General features: G+C 39.3%; 5 protein-coding genes across 5 annotated transcripts; 4 read left to right on the plus strand and 1 right to left on the minus strand. All coding sequences in view use genetic code 12, as the record gives it.

The window, feature by feature from the left end:
* Positions 1-1,430: 1,430 nt before the first annotated feature.
* On the plus strand, positions 1,431-2,612 carry KGF57_001806 (uncharacterized protein; the record flags this gene model as incomplete). Its single annotated transcript, XM_051751051.1, has 1 exon — positions 1,431-2,612. One exon carries the CDS (start codon positions 1,431-1,433, stop codon positions 2,610-2,612), a length of 1,182 nt encoding a protein of 393 aa, XP_051609686.1.
* Positions 2,613-2,650: 38 nt separating this feature from the next.
* KGF57_001807 (uncharacterized protein) lies at positions 2,651-3,826 on the minus strand (the record flags this gene model as incomplete). The annotated part of the gene is made up of 1 exon (XM_051751052.1): positions 2,651-3,826. One exon carries the CDS (start codon positions 3,824-3,826, stop codon positions 2,651-2,653), a length of 1,176 nt encoding a protein of 391 aa, XP_051609687.1.
* A 133-nt stretch (positions 3,827-3,959) lies between these two features.
* On the plus strand, positions 3,960-5,066 carry KGF57_001808 (peptidylprolyl isomerase; the record flags this gene model as incomplete). The annotated part of the gene is made up of 1 exon (XM_051751053.1): positions 3,960-5,066. One exon carries the CDS (start codon positions 3,960-3,962, stop codon positions 5,064-5,066), a length of 1,107 nt encoding a protein of 368 aa, XP_051609688.1.
* Positions 5,067-5,714: 648 nt separating this feature from the next.
* Positions 5,715-8,795, plus strand: CHS8 (Chs8p; the record flags this gene model as incomplete). Its single annotated transcript, XM_051751054.1, has 1 exon — positions 5,715-8,795. The coding sequence occupies one exon, from the start codon at positions 5,715-5,717 to the stop codon at positions 8,793-8,795; it is 3,081 nt and encodes a 1,026-aa protein (XP_051609689.1).
* Positions 8,796-13,263: 4,468 nt separating this feature from the next.
* Positions 13,264-15,963, plus strand: PMA1 (H(+)-exporting P2-type ATPase; the record flags this gene model as incomplete). The annotated part of the gene is made up of 1 exon (XM_051751056.1): positions 13,264-15,963. The coding sequence occupies one exon, from the start codon at positions 13,264-13,266 to the stop codon at positions 15,961-15,963; it is 2,700 nt and encodes an 899-aa protein (XP_051609690.1).
* Between the last annotated feature and the right edge of the window lie 908 nt (positions 15,964-16,871).

The raw sequence follows: 16,871 nt of genomic DNA on the forward strand, positions 1-16,871 counted from the left end.
TTCCACCAGCTGAAGATCACGCAAAAGGATGTAAAAACAAGAGGAATTGCAATGAACCTCTAGTAGATGATTTTGTGGGATACTAGTGGGTGGTACTAGAAGTCTGGTTGAGTTGGATGCTGGTTGTGAATACCGTTAGAATCGTCTTTCTTGTTGAATGTGTAATGCTGGTGAAGAATATATTTTGGTTGCCAAAAAATTTACACAGAACTTTTACAAAATTTCATCAAATCTCTCTCCATGACAATATACAACCAACTAAATAAATGAAATACANTGGTTGCCAAAAATTCACACAGAACTTTTACAAAATTTCATCAAATCTCTCTCCATGACAATATACAACCAACTAAATAAATGAAATACTACACACTAATCATTCTGCTTTACAATTTCTATTTGGAGTCAAAACAAAAGAATCACTAAACACAGTATCTCTTGTCATTATGACGCCATACACTGATACTTCAACCAATCGTACTATATTATGGCCAAAAAGTTCCCTTATTTCTGAAAACAGTAAGCAAGGGAAAGTCATTGATCAAAAACTAGTCCCTCAATGACTATAAGGCTGCAAAAGCTGGCCTCTGGGGCTGCTCTCGTTCCATTTTCCGTACAAAGTAAAAAAAAACACTGTATAAACTAAAAGAAGAAAAAAATTCAAATGGTCCCTAGCAGGATCGAACTGCTGATCTTGGCGTTATTAGCACCACGCCTTAACNGTATGAGATCGTAGTTGCGTCCACGTGAAGGACTACTGAATATTGAATTTGATGAGTCTCTCTCAATGCCAACTCATTGGAATCAGCAAACATCCCCTCTGCTCCATATTTAACCTTGAATTATCAAGAAGGGTATGTAAATAACTGGGAACAGAACGTAGATGAATTTGCTATGGCTCACGTCTATCATATCGTTACCACCCTCAGAAGCAGGAGCATCAGGCACACACCATTGACCTGATCATGAATAATCACAGAGCTCTTCAAGTTTCCTCTTTAGTACACATTCCACAAACCTCTGTAGCCCAACCATCCAATCCAGACACAATTGGCCACCAAGCTCAGATTAAATTTGGTAATACATTTCATGGAACTTTTTGCGTCGGCATCTAAATTTAATAGCTTGATTGTGCTTTTGCAATAGATCCGGAGCTTTGTCCAATTAAGCAACAATTGGAGCTGTCATAGCTAGGTAGGTGGTCGCAACTATGACATTGAAGAACTGTGACTGTAGATTCTGTGTGGTGGGGGTGCTGGGGGGTGTTCTCTATCAAATAGGTGAAAAAAAAAAAATTCAACTTTTGGTGCTCCCTGCTTGATGACAATATAGTTGTTGCATTTAAATCGTTGTTTTCGTGAAGGATCTAATATAAAGTCGTATCGATACCGAACAAGCACCACTACCGACTTTGAGATCAGGCTACATCAATGGCATCGATAGCACCGACTAGAAATTCAGAAAATGGTGGTCAACCTGTACCTACGATAAAGCGACATCCATCCAAATCTACTTCGGCCAGTGCCAACTCCGCTACTGGAAAGAGAGTTCCAAAAGGTGCACAGCAGCAACAGCAGCAACAGCAGCAACAGCAACAACAGCCACTCAAATATACAATAAGGTTACTACCTCCTGGTTTAAAAGAAGTTGAATTTTTGAATCAATTGGCAAATATTTACCCACACCATGCAACAAAGATTCACCTGCATTACTTTGTTCAAGGATCTTATCCACTGACGCCATTCGAACTACCGGTGTATAGTAGAGCATACGTCAGCTTCCGAAATGTTAATGATTCATTGGAATTCTGTTCGTTTGTGAAGAACAAGCCATTTCAAGACGGGAAGGATTCTATTATTCCAATTGTGGAAAAGTCAATTTTCCAAAAAATGATATCACCAGAGGGAAAGGGAGATTCACGGAGGGCTTCGCAGACTGACAAAAGCTCTAATAGTTTGGAGGAGGATGAAATTTATAAAAAATTCCTTTTGTATTTGGAGAACGGGTTGGAGAATTTCGATTTGAAAAAGATCCACAAAGGGTTGAGTAAAAAGGGTAAAGAAAAGCCCGAGAAAGATCAACCAGCAGCAGTAGCTAAAGGAAAACTGAATAAGAAAAGCAAGAAGGAGAAGGAGCTGGCAAAGGGTAAAGGTAAGGAAAAGGATAAGGATAGTGCTAATGATAAGGACAAAGAGAAGCAAAAGAAAGTGAAAGCAAAGAAAAAGCAAAGTACAACTGACAAGGAGAAGGAGTTAGGAAAGGAAACAGATAAAGGTTCAGACAAAGGGAAAGAGAAGGAAAGCAAAAACAAAAAAAAAAAGAAGAAGCCCCGTACTCAAGAATCGGGAAATAAATCCACAGACAAAGACGCCAACAAGAGAGATCAACCCTTTTCCACAACCAAAAATACCGAAACAAAGAAAGATGCTCCGTCAGGTGGCTCCAAATCTCGCTCGAGACAACGTAATCGAAAGAAAGGCGGTGACAAGAAAGAGAATGACACAGCTAGCAATGAAGATAAGCCAGCAGCTACACCCAAAGAGTTCAAACCTGTCAAGATATTGAGCAAGAAGCCCAATATAGATTCAAATGATGCAAATACTAAAACGTAACAGGTGTACATTATTTAAATGTTACATGTAAAGCGATGCTAGATTTTCCTAAAGTAGTAGTCCTTGAATGAAGTCCAAGCAAGTCTCCACTCCGGCTGTTGCACGCTGGTATTGAGAACATCAAAGTCGTGTTTCTCCAACTTTTTCAAATACAAGCTCGTGGGTATACCAACCATCAAAGGAGTGAACAAGGCATCGGGAACGTTGCCTTTCCACTTTTTGGCAAAATTTTGAAATTTCTGGTCGTTTGAACGTGTGCTAATCACTTGTTTGACTTCGGTTTTGAAATCGTTTAGCTTCTTATTTGCTGTCAATATATGGTCATTTGCAACAATTGCAGTGTCGTAGACAACCAGATTTAACTTGCTCTTTAGGTTTTGTTCCTCCGTGGAATCGGTTATGTGACCCTGAAATAATCTCAATACATCTTCCTGTGATAAATCGTGGTTGTTCATAATATCAATTGGAAGTGGCACTTGGTTCCTTGTTGATGCATAGTATCTCAAGCCCGTGATCATTGATGCTACTCCTGTTGCTTGACCAATGTGGGCTGCTATATCTGCAATGAGTGATTGCAAAGTAGACGAAGCTTGTAGTAGCTGGATAGATGATGGGGATATAGATGGAGATAGTAATACCTGTTGGGTTAGGTAGTTGAGTTGAGAGTAGGTGCCTTCACCATAACTGCAAATCTCATTGGTGTTGGTAAACGATGCTCCACTCTTTATAAATGAACGTCTAGTTTGTAAGAATTTTTGCAAGTATGACAAGTCTATATTCATACCATTCCTCAATCCGTCTCTTAGTAGAATGGCGATTGGTTCACCCAAGTCTTGCAGATTGTTTGGATCCTTAGTAAACACACGAAGTAACAAATCACTCCAAAACTTAAACTTTAAATCGGCCGTCGATACTCCCAATGTTTGTGTCATTTGCCTTGAAGCCATCGACGCCCGAGACTGCCTGTTCTTACCACCTTCATTGATCTTGCCGATTTCAAGGTTGAAGGCTCTAATTGCTAAAAATGTATTTCTAGCTGGTTCAGGGATGTATTGAGCAAGAATGTAAGATGAGCGATCACTTTTTTCCAAAATTTGACTAATACTTTCCACGGAGTTGTGAAGAATTGCGTTGTAGTTTGTGGTGGAGTACCTGGCATATGATATGCCAACTGAGACCACTTTTAAGGGGGTCTTTACTCTATGGGCTATCATTGTGATGTGTAATAGTTAGTCGGGGGGTAGTAAGTTTTTACAAATAATTTTTCTTTTTCCAAATTTTGCATCTCAGGTGTATCAACCACCACCACCATCCAACTGGATACATTCCCCTAGTTTATATCAGCAAATGAAGATTGAGTCGGTTCAACCCAAAGCTTACCTAGATATAAGTATTGATTCTAGACCGATTGGGCGTATTGTTTTGGAGCTATACGACCAACAGGCGCCGCTTTCAACGAGCCAATTCCTAACATTATGTCGTGGTGAGGGAATCGACGTGGCTTCACATTCGTACCAGGGAGCCCATTTCAACAAGGTGATCAAAAACTTTATGATACAAGTACAAGAGACAAGTGAGAAGACACTGTGTGACCAGAACGGAGATGCAAAGGCCCTTCAAGAGGAGAATTTGTGTGAAAGCTGTCCTACATTTAGTCTCTGCTGGGTCAATAGTGAGCTGAACCACTTGAGCAATCAATTTTTCATTACTACATTTCCTCAACCACATTTGGCAAAGAAACACACTGTGTTCGGTCATGTAATACATGGGAAATCAGTGGTTAGAGAGATTGAGAGAGTAAACACGAACTCAGTATATGAACCGACAATTGCAGTTGTTATTGATGCATGTGGTGGATGGGACGATTCCATGGATGTCCCCATCTTTAATGCCAGCTATGACCAAGCGGGTGGAGACGTTTATGAGGAGTATCCAGATGATGACCAGACAATTGAAGAAGACTCTACGGAATCCGCCTATATCGCAGTAGAACGGATCAAGGAAAGTGGGACAATATTGTTCAAAGGGGGAGATAAGAACCAAGCTTATTTGAAGTGGCGGAAGTGTTTGCGTTATATTGTTGAATTTGATCCAGACCAGGACCAGAATCCTGAATACTTCACAAAGTTCAAAGATGCAAAGAAGAAGATTTACTTAAACTTGAGTTTGGTTACTTTGCAGTTGAGGCAATTTGCGGATACTATCAAGTATTGCACTTTTCTTTTAGACATGGATGAGGAAGTTCTGGAACAAGAAAGGGCGAAAGCGTGTTTTAGAAGAGGTCTGGCTTACTTTGAGATGAACAAGTTGGAATCATCACTTGCTGACTTGAAATCGGCTCATAATATTCTACCCCATGATGAGCTTATACTGAAGAAGATGCAAGGTGTGGAAACAGCATTGGAAGCAAAGAAACAAAAGGAAAAGTCAAAGTATGCAAAATTTTTTGGATAAAGTAGACAATGTATAGGATGTTCTTTGCTCATACTATACACAGTTTAATGATTACACGTGCCATGGATCTGTAGCCTCTGTATGCATGTAAGTTGAATCTAGACATGCATAAGCAGTTGTAGTTGTAGTTGTGAGTTGTAGTTGTGAGTTGTGTTTGTGGATGTTTAGTGAATCGGCTGACCCCCTTTTTGCTGTTGCCCAATCGGGACATTTGATAAACAAAACACACAACAGAAATAGAAGTACGCTTTAAAAACAAAACAAAACAAACTAGACCAAGACAATTATGTAACCCAATTGGACCATAGACAGTGTGATCTTCTCAGGATTTATAGCACAGAACCAGAAGGGGGGGCTACACAAGGTTGTGTGACAGAAAATGGTTGGAAGAAATGACTGAATAAAAGTTGCTAATTATACTAAACTTTCTCTTTTCATTTATCAAGAGATACCTCTCCCGTTGAATATAGCCAAGGGGGTGCTTTAGTTACTGGTCTCATCATTGCAAAGTAGCTGCTTTTATTGAGCCACTATCATATACGTCACCCGCAAGATTGTCACTTTTCCATACCCACCCACAACACCTCTTTCTTGAACAAGCCCCCTTCCACTTCGTATAATTAGATAAAGCCACACTGGAGAAGATCAATGTCACATAACCCATTCGATTATCCGTCCGATGACGACCTATTTGATGATGTGGATACGGTTCATCCTTCACACCCAGTTACCGAGCAGAATCAAGCTGGTGATGTGTTCTCACATACAGCAAGAAAACCTTCATTGAGTGAAGGAAGTCTGGCTCTGGCCACGAATTCTGCTCACGGATACAGATATCCAACCACCTCCTCACTTGGTACCGTTGCCAATGACTACAGCTACAATGAGAAGTTTGTTTCACCGGTTAACAATGAAGAGTATGAATATAATCCTCCCAGGAGAGGTAAAACTGTATCGTTTAATAACGACTTGAAGTATCCGCCACTTGCATATAACCCTGGTTTAGATAACCAATTTTACGAAAATTACACAGATTTTGGGACCACCGACCACGATCACTTGGTTTACAATATGAACTACCCAGCACCATTTTCAACGGGTGAAGATTACCTTATAAATCCACTAGTTGATGCAGAATACGAAGATGACGAGGATTTTGACATGTATGGTGTTGGTGATGATGACAGTTTGTTTTCTGGAGATTCTGCCGGCGACCTTTTGAGAAGAAACACCACTTTGAATAGAGGAGGAAGGTTGGGTAATTCCATCAGAAAGACCAAAAGTCGAGGATCTACAATCACATTCGATGTCGATAATGATGATGACGACGATGACGATGTTTTTAATGAAAAGGGCAACAATCTAAAGTACACAAGAACCATAAAGAAGGCTCGACTCATCAATGGTAACTATGTTATTGATGCACCAGCCCCAAAAGCTTTGCTCGATACATATTGCAAAAAAGTCGATGATACTGGAAGGGAGATGTCGTTTTTAAGATACACAGCTGCCACTTGTGGACCTTCAAACTATGTCAAGTTCAAATACAACTTACGTCAAGCACTTTACGAACCACGTCGAGAAACAGAGATTATGGTCTGTATCACAATGTACAATGAAGATGAGATTCTCTTGGCGAAAACTTTAAAGGGGATTTTTGAAAATATAGAAGATTTGAGGAAAAGATCAGATCCCGTGTGGGGAGATGATTCATGGAAAAAAGTTGTTGTATGTATTGTTACTGATGGGCGTATTCATTTAAACAAAAGGACGCAGATTCTTTTAACTGCACTTGGAGTGTATCAAGATGGATATGCCAAATCGAAAATCAATGATAAACCCGTCAAGGCCCACATTTACGAGTACACATCGACGGTGGGGATCGATACCATCAACGATCACGTTCATTTAACTCCCAATTCCATGCCGGTGCAGTTCTTATTTTGTCTCAAGGAGAAGAATGCCAGAAAGATTAATTCGCATCGTTGGTGTTTCCAAGCATTTGCACCAATCTTGAACCCCAAAGTGGTGATGTTGTTGGATTGTGGAACAAAGCCATCGAAAAATGCATTTTACTACCTTTGGCGCGCATTCAAGGACCCCAATGTTGCTGGTGCATGTGGTGAAATGAGAGCTTCGTTGGGTGCAGGTAAGCGGTTATTGGCGAATCCGTTAGTTGCGGCTCAGAATTTCGAATACAAAATTTCAAACATCTTGGACAAGCCAATGGAGAGTGTGTTTGGGTTCATTTCGGTGTTGCCCGGAGCGTTTAGTGCGTATCGATATGAGGCGCTTTTGAATGTGAATGGGAAAGGTCCCTTGGAGAAATATTTCAAGGGGGAGTACCTGAACTTGAATAGTCAAGTGAATGATCCTGACGATGATGAAAAAGAGATTAAGGAGCGGAATTTCCAAGAGGCGGGGATTTTCACATCCAATATGTATTTGGCCGAGGATAGAATATTATGTTTTGAGCTAGTTGCGAAGCGAAATCACAAGTATATGTTGCGGTATGTCAAGGAAGCCAAAGCTGAAACCGATGTTCCTGAGAGTATTGATGAGTTTATATTACAAAGAAGGAGATGGTTGAATGGGTCATTGTTTGCCGCAGCGTATGCAGTTTTCCATTGGACCAAACTTTGGCGGTCGCAGCATTCATTGTTGCGGAAATTGTTTCTCCAACTTGAGTTTTATTATCAAGTGCTTACCCTTTTGGTTTCGTGGTTTTCATTAGCTTCATTTTTCCTTGTTTTCAGAATCTTGACTGCTAATTTGGGTGCTTCAGATGTGCATTTTGAGACTGGTAAATATTTGGCGATAATTTTCCTTTGGATTTACGTTGCATCAATTGTATGCACATTTGTTTTGGCTTTTGGAAATACGCCTCGTGGAACTAGGAAATTTTATTTAGTGATTGCTTATCTATTTGCAATCATGATGGCGTACTTGATCTTTTCTGCAATTTTCCTTGCTGTCCATACTGCTCAAGCCATCATCAGTGACCACAAGACTGACTTTACTGCGTCAATGGTGTTTACCAACTCCAAATTTAGAGACTTGGTGGTGTCGGTAGTGTCAACATATACGTTGTATTTTGTGGGTGCTTTCATATATGGCGAGCCAAGTTTTATGTTTACTTCATTTGCTCAGTATGTGTTGTTGTCTCCCACATACGTCAACGTACTCAATATCTACTCATTCTGCAATATTCATGATGTTTCGTGGGGTACAAAGGGGGTTGAGCGTGCCAAAGATTTGGGATCTGCTAAATCGATGGGAGAGGACAAGGAAAGCATCTTGTTGATTGCTCCTGACACAAGCGAAGGACTCAATGATTCATACATGGATAAAGTAGAGCTTCTTCGAAGTTTGCCACCCCCAGAAGTGGATGCTGTTGTGCAGTCAAGGCTGATTAAAGATGATTCGTATTATGCATTTGTGCGGACAATTACCGTGTTGATCTGGATGTTCACTAATGCCATATTGATTTTGGTTGTTTTGGACGCGGGAGGTATTGGATTACTTGCGAACAAGTCTTCAACAAATGATGATGGATCGATTTCTGGTAACTCAGAGGTGTTTTTGACGATTATTTTGTGGATTGTTGCTGGAATGGCGGCATTCAGGTTTTGTGGTGCTGTGATGTACTTGATTCTGAAGGAGTTTAGACCATTGAAATGGAAGTGGAGAGCTATGAGGGAGAAGAAGCGGATGAATGAGCAGGTGTAGGGAGGTGGCAGTGCTGTATATATCTACTATAGGTATTAATAGAAACGCAGTCATAACTTAGACTAGTTTGGCGTTGTGTTCAACTTTGGCTCAATGTGTAAGTGAAGTAGAGAAAGCGATGCAATATACATATACAACTACTTTGGAGGAATATTCTACACAGACGTGAATGCAAAAATACAAGGAATTTGAAACTACGAAGTGATAAGAAATATACGTTGACTTATCTCTTCCGGATGCAAATGTAAGCTCATTTCACTAAAGGTTACATGTCGTCTCTTACTTGCAATGTACATATAAGTTGCAGCAGTTGAAGAATAGTCCAGTGAAGAAGATCAAACATTGATGATGAATGTATAGAGTGACACAAATTGGCCACCAATATGATTGATGGATCAACTAAGAATAGCTCGGATTAATCGTATGTATTGACGAACGGAGTTAGCATAGCTTTGACAAACCGTTGCCACTTGTATTGGTCTGTGTGTGTGTATGTGTGTGTATGTGTATGTGTGTGTATGTGTATGTGTGTGTATGTGTATGTGTGTGTATGTGTGTGTATGTGTATGTGTGTGTATGTGTATGTGTGTGTAATATTTAATATCCGGTTGTGTTCGGAAACAAGTTTGACATTAACTCCGGTTTCAATGTAATATTTTACAGCCGAGCAAGATAAAAGTTAGGTCGTGCATATGTGAACAAAAGCTAAACAAAAGGAAAATAAAAAAAATTTCTTTTTTTCTTCTTTTTCTTCTTCTTCTTCAACCGTTGGAGACACAAAAATGGAACATTGTTGTGTGATACTTGTTCGTATAATATTGGTATATGGTTTGGTATATGGTTTGGTATATGGTTTGGTATGGCATGGCATGGTACGATGTAATAATAGTCTATTAATAGCGTAAGATACAATAAAAAATAAGAGAGAAAGCAGCTGTAGTCCAAATTAAATAGTCAACTGTTCAAGTAGATCATTCAGATTGAAACGGTTTTTGTTTCCAAAACACACTAGGAGTTCTGCGTGCGTAGGTTATTTTTACCGGTTGTTACAGAGCCGAAGTATGTGGGATTTTTGTCTCTATCACCATAAACATTTGCATTTAGTTTTGGTCAAAGTACAGTAAGTAGAGTCACCACAAAGATGGAGGGAGAAGTTGGTGCGGTATGAAGAAAAAAAAAAAAAAAACAAAACTAAGGCACAGCTACACTTACACATTACTACAGTGCATTTGAGCTCTCACTGTAACAATCATAGAGTCTATCTATAATGGTTTTTGGAGTTGTCGTTCTGGTCTTTTCCATTTACGAAAATGAGGAGAAGAAGAGATGAGGAGTACATATACATAAACATATATACACCAAACACAATATTAACCCTGCCCAGAAATCGACAAAGACGTAGGAACACAGAGACGGAGAGATTGAGAAAGAGAAAGACACAGAGACATACAGAGAAAAATAGACAAAGAGAAACGAATTGGTAGCACTCACGCAAAAATTGAGTTGAGATAGGGCTGGCTCACTTGAAACCCTAACTCCAATCATTATACAACTTTATTAGTCAGTACCTTCAAGCACCAGCCATGTCTCCTATTTGATAATGACTAACCTTCCACATTTCCCCACCCTGCTACATCTGCGTAGTCACAGAGATATAATAGAAGCATGTTACAGCTTTAATCAGCAGAGTTTGTGAAAGTTTTGGGAAGAATTCTTGAGTAAAGATAGTCGTACGACGTTGTCTTCATAACTTCAATCCTTTAAAATCTATCCTAAAGTGATATTAGCCACACAACAAAGATGTAAAGGCAAAAGAGGGGGACTGAGGTATATACAACAATGTTTATATTTGATTAAATTATGTACATCGTTGTACACAAGCATTTGATTTTTGATTTTTGATTTTTGCCTTTTGCCTTTTGCCTTTTGCCGTTTGCCTTTTTTCTTTTTCTTTTCTTTTCCACGTTTTCTTGGGGGTTGATTGCAATGACGACACGGGTAGGACTCGTGTGACAAGTGCAGAGCTGCTTCTCCTTACAGGTAAACAGAAAAGAAAGGAATCAGTTGCCAACTATCCAGCCGCAAACAAAGGTAGAAGAGAATTATTAAATTTGGTTCCAAACTCTGGATTCTTGTGTGTTTAGTGCTGGTTACAAGCTAAATCTCGTATCAACCAAACTGTAGGTACTATAGACTAGGTGGAAAGTTAAAGACCACCCGAAGACCGAAGCAAAATCTCGGAAAATGCTTTGTGACTCCCGGTTATCTGGGAGCTAAGAAGATATGTGCAAGCTCAATAGTAGTAATGCTCATTAACCACATGTATCTGTATCAATTCCGAGAACAGCTTAGCCGATCGGAGTTACAACGGAGTAAAGCTGTGAAGAGAAATACATTTAAGAAACACACAGGGAAAGGGATATAATGATGCAAATTGTGGCATCCGATACAGGGTGTTGGTGGCCACACTATGGATATTTCGTAATAAGAAAATAAATCCGTTGACTGTCGGTAGTCGGTTATATAAGTGGGATGATGAGCAACATATAAGTCGTGTACCTAGATCACAAATTGGTCGATGTTTGTGTAACAAATATTTGAGGGAATTTATTTTCTTTTTTTGTGCACAGGTACACACACTACACACACTACACACACTACACACACATATACTTTCTCTGTCTCTCTCTATATCTCTATGAATACAAATTCTTAACTAAGCACAACAACAAAGTCTTCATTACAACATTTTTTTTCTTTTTTTCTTCAAAAAAATAGCAACATATGAAGATCTAGAGAGAGTTAGGATTTTAAGTCCCCATACAGACTCAATAATATCAACTCATAAGTTATATCTTTCTTACCTTGCTATTTCTTTCTTCTTAATCTCGCATCTCCTCCATCCTTCTTCCTGCATCTTTCAACCTTACATTCACTGGTTTAACTATAATTTTTGTTACTTTTTTTATCGCCTTTTGTTACTTTCTGCTACATATTGTTACATTTAATGTTACTTACTTTTTTTGTGGTTATAACTATGTACATACCAGCGGCTAAACTATGAGCGCTGTATTATTTTCTTAATGTGCTATTCTGATAGTTGCTGCACAAAGCAGCCTATATACAAATTGAAAAAAAAAAAAAACAAAAAACAACAAAATATAACAAACCAGACACTGTGTGGTTAGTAGTAGTAGAGTAGATTACTTATTTGGCAGAATTTCAAAACATTAGGAAAATCTTTTCTAAGAGAAACTATAAACAATAACAACAACAATTTCCTTCCAACAAGCATACCACCAACACCACATAATATTCCTGAAAAAGAAACTGAAAAACAAAAAGAAATTGGGGAGAGATTGAGAGCTAGGAGTGGAGGGGATGGGTAAAGGTAAGTTCAAATATCTTATGTAACCGTTGGATAAAGTTAGCTGCCCTTTCCTCCTCAGTTTCTTTTTTTACTTTTTTTTTTTTTTTCTTTCTTTCTTTCTTTACCTGCTATCAATTCAAAAACGATTCTCGCACCCCCCCTCCCTGTTCTACCATGCAGTAGCAACCCAAAAATTTAGATAAAGCAACAACACTTACCCGCTGGGACAAGTACAGACTATTCGCGTATACTTGTAGCTCCGGTCTCTGGCGTTTTTGCTGGCATTCAGCTTTTGTATTGTATTATATTGTATTATATTGTACTGTTTTGTTATGTTTTGTCAGCTCGTCGTCTTTTCCGTCCAATGAAATAGGCTCTTTTTGTTTACTAATCGTCCCATTTTGTCCATACACACACATGTGCGATGATGCCATTGTTATTGTGTGTTTCCTAGAAAGAGCTGTTTGTGTAAGTATTAGCCAGTAACTGTAAAGGTATTTTTTTGTTTTTTTTTTTCATCAAGCCGATATGTAGCTAGCTATTTTAATCCCTTGTGCATACCCAGCTAAAACTTACGCAAACTTCACACACACATACACACACACACACACATACACACCCCAATCTACAATAAACTTCACCTAATACCCGACTATCTTTCCTATTGTTTACTTGAAAAAGTAGTTCCTACATATACACTTTTGTAATACCAAACTCGTTTCTTTTTCTGTTGTCTCTTTGTAACACAAATTCAAAATCTCTCAACACTTTTTAGCGCCAGATTAGTCCGATTGTTGTTCTTTTTCTTTTCCCTCTCTCATATTATTAATTTTCTTATTCTGGTTTTGAGTTTTCCAGTTCCATTTCCATTTCCCATCCAGAGTAGATTACAATTCTCTCAGAAAATTTTTTTGTTTTTATAAAACCTTTCCTGTTTTCCCTCTATTCTGTTTTCCCTTTTCCCTTTTCCCTTCTTCTTTCTTCTTTCTTTCTTTCTTTCCTTTTCTCCAGTAACTCAATTTCACTCATTTTTTTTTTTTGTTTTCACCTTTTGAAAGTACTCTGCATCACATTCAGAATTGAATTCTACCTTCAAAAATGAGTGCTACTGAACCAACTAATGAAAAAATCGACAAGGCTGAAGCATCCGACGATGATGACGCCGATATTGACCAATTGGTTGATGAATTGCAATCTCACCATGGCTTAGGTGGTGACGACGACGAAGACGAGGAACACGAAGATGAAGGTTCCTTCAAGGCCGTCCCTGAGGAATTGTTGCAAACCGACCCTAGAACTGGTTTGACTGACGACGAAGTCCACAAGAGAAGAAAGAGATATGGTTTGAATCAATTGGCTGACGAAAGTGAAAATATGGTTTTGAAATTCGTCATGTTTTTCGTTGGTCCAATTCAATTCGTTATGGAAGCCGCTGCTGTCTTGGCTGCTGGTTTGGAAGATTGGGTCGATTTCGGTGTTATCTGTGCTCTTTTGTTGTTGAATGCTTTTGTTGGTTTCATCCAAGAGTACCAAGCTGGTTCTATTGTTGAAGAATTGAAGAAATCTTTGGCCAACACTGCTTTGGTTGTTAGAAATGGTCAATTGTCTGAAATTCCTGCCAACGAAGTTGTTCCAGGTGACATTTTGCAATTGGAGGATGGTGTTGTTATTCCATGTGATGGTAGAATTGTTTCTGAAGACTGTTTGTTGCAAGTTGATCAATCCGCTATTACCGGTGAATCTTTGGCTGTTGACAAGAGAAACGGTGACAGCTGTTACTCCTCATCTACCGTCAAGACTGGTGAAGCTTTTATGCTTGTTACTGCTACCGGTGACTCCACCTTCGTTGGTAGAGCTGCTTCCTTGGTTAACAAAGCTTCTGGTGGTTCAGGTCACTTTACTGAAGTTTTGAATGGTATTGGTACTACTTTGTTGGTTTTTGTCATTGTTACTCTTTTGGTTGTCTGGGTTGCTTGTTTCTACAGAACCGTTAGAATTGTCCCAATCTTGAGATACACCTTGGCCATCACCATTATTGGTGTTCCAGTTGGTTTGCCAGCTGTCGTTACCACCACCATGGCTGTTGGTGCTGCTTACTTGGCTAAGAAGCAAGCTATTGTCCAAAAATTGTCCGCTATTGAATCGTTGGCTGGTGTTGAAATCTTGTGTTCAGACAAGACCGGTACCTTGACCAAGAACAAGTTGTCCTTGCACGAACCATACACTGTTGAGGGTGTTGAACCAGATGACTTGATGTTGACTGCCTGTTTGGCTGCTTCCAGAAAGAAGAAGGGTTTGGATGCCATTGACAAAGCTTTCTTGAAATCTTTGATTAACTACCCAAGAGCTAAAGCTGCTTTGCCAAAGTACAAGGTTATTGAATTCCAACCATTCGACCCAGTCTCCAAGAAGGTTACCGCTATTGTTGAATCACCAGAAGGTGAACGTATTATTTGTGTTAAAGGTGCTCCATTATTCGTCTTGAAGACTGTTGAAGATGACCACCCAATCCCAGAAGATATCCATGAAAACTACCAAAACACTGTTGCCGAATTTGCTTCAAGAGGTTTCAGATCTCTTGGTGTTGCCAGAAAGAGAGGTGAAGGTCACTGGGAAATCTTGGGTATTATGCCATGTATGGATCCTCCAAGAGATGATACTGCTGCCACTGTTAACGAAGCTAGAAGATTGGGTTTGAGAGTCAAGATGTTGACTGGTGATGCCGTTGGTATTGCTAAGGAAACTTGTCGTCAATTGGGTCTTGGTACCAACATTTACGATGCCGACAGATTAGGTTTGTCTGGAGGTGGTGACATGGCTGGTTCTGAAATTGCTGACTTTGTTGAAAATGCTGATGGTTTTGCTGAAGTTTTCCCACAACACAAGTACAATGCCGTTGAAATCTTGCAATCCAGAGGTTACTTGGTTGCCATGACTGGTGATGGTGTTAATGATGCTCCATCTTTGAAGAAGGCTGATACCGGTATTGCTGTCGAAGGTGCTACTGATGCTGCTCGTTCCGCTGCTGATATTGTTTTCTTGGCTCCAGGTTTGTCTGCTATCATTGATGCTTTGAAGACTTCCAGACAAATTTTCCACCGTATGTACTCTTATGTTGTCTACCGTATCGCTTTGTCATTGCACTTGGAATTGTTCCTTGGTTTGTGGATTGCTATCTTGAACCACTCCTTGAACATTGATTTGGTTGTCTTTATTGCTATTTTCGCTGATGTTGCCACCTTGGCCATTGCCTATGATAACGCTCCATACGATCCAAAGCCAGTTAAATGGAACACTCCAAGATTGTGGGGTATGTCTATCATTTTGGGTATTATTTTGGCTGTCGGTACCTGGATCACCTTGACCACTATGTTCTTGCCAAAGGGTGGTATCATTCAAAACTTTGGTGGTATTGACGGTATCTTGTTCTTGCAAATCTCATTGACTGAAAACTGGTTGATTTTCATCACCAGAGCTCAAGGTCCATTCTGGTCGTCTATCCCATCATGGCAATTGTCTGGTGCTGTCTTGATTGTTGATATCATTGCTACCATGTTCACTTTGTTTGGTTGGTGGTCACAAAACTGGACTGATATCGTTACTGTTGTCAGAATCTGGATTTGGTCTTTTGGTGTCTTTTGTGTCATGGGTGGTGCTTACTACATTATGTCTTCGTCCGAGTCATTCGACAACCTCTGTAACGGTAGACCAAGAAAGCCACAAAGAGACCACAGATCATTGGAAGATTTCCTCGTCTCCATGCAAAGAGTTTCTACTCAACACGAAAAATCAACTTAAGGAGATTGGACAAGTGCATGATAATAGCTTAGCTGTCTGTCCTTTTTTTCCGTTTTGTTGTTCATTTGTTTTTTCGTTTTTAATTTAATTTTGATATCATCCCAACCACTACTACAAGTTATAGAGGTCAGTGTTGAAGGTAATTTTTTGATGATGCATGAGAGGCTAATTGAAGAAGAGAGGGCTGTTGTTGTTGTTGTTTCCGATCTATTCCCCAAGTTTGGAAAGTAACTTTTGTTATTTTGTTTGCCATTGCCGGTATTCCCCAACCTGCAGTGGAAAACACTTTTGATACTTGCCCTTGATAAATGCCACCATCATCATCGTCATCACCTACTACATTCTTATTTCGATCACTGGTTCTATGATTTACCCTATACACAATTTTACACACCACACCGATATACATACACATACACACCGCTACACGTCATCATTCCAACTTATCTCATCACATCTTATCGCATACACATATCTATTCATTATATCAACATAAACATTCCCCACCCTTTACAATTTGTTGTTATTCCGTTCCATTCGTTCCCCCCAATTCCCAATTCCCAATCCCCAACTTCCGTTTTTTATAACACATTTTCACAATGTTTACGAAGTATTATAGGTATTTGTTTTTATAGTTTTACGTTTATTTAATAGAATAATATTTAGAAAGAAAAAAGCGATGCCGAGTTGTAGATACAAGATTGGCGATGCTCTTAGAGGTAACAGAGCACATATGCGCGAGGATGGAGTCACCAACGATGACAAGCCCCTCACACTTCACTTCTTGACTAACTGCTGAAACGTTAAACTTCAAACCGGAATCTTAAATCCGATTGAGCTTCTCCATGTTATCTGCGTTTGTTATTTTTTTTTTTTTTTTTTTTTTTTTTTTTTTTTTTCTCTTAATC

This window comes from Candida theae (genome assembly GCF_024610275.1).
Source record: "Candida theae strain CBS 12239 chromosome Unknown scaffold100, whole genome shotgun sequence".
Lineage (NCBI taxonomy): Eukaryota > Fungi > Ascomycota > Pichiomycetes > Serinales > Debaryomycetaceae > Lodderomyces > Lodderomyces theae.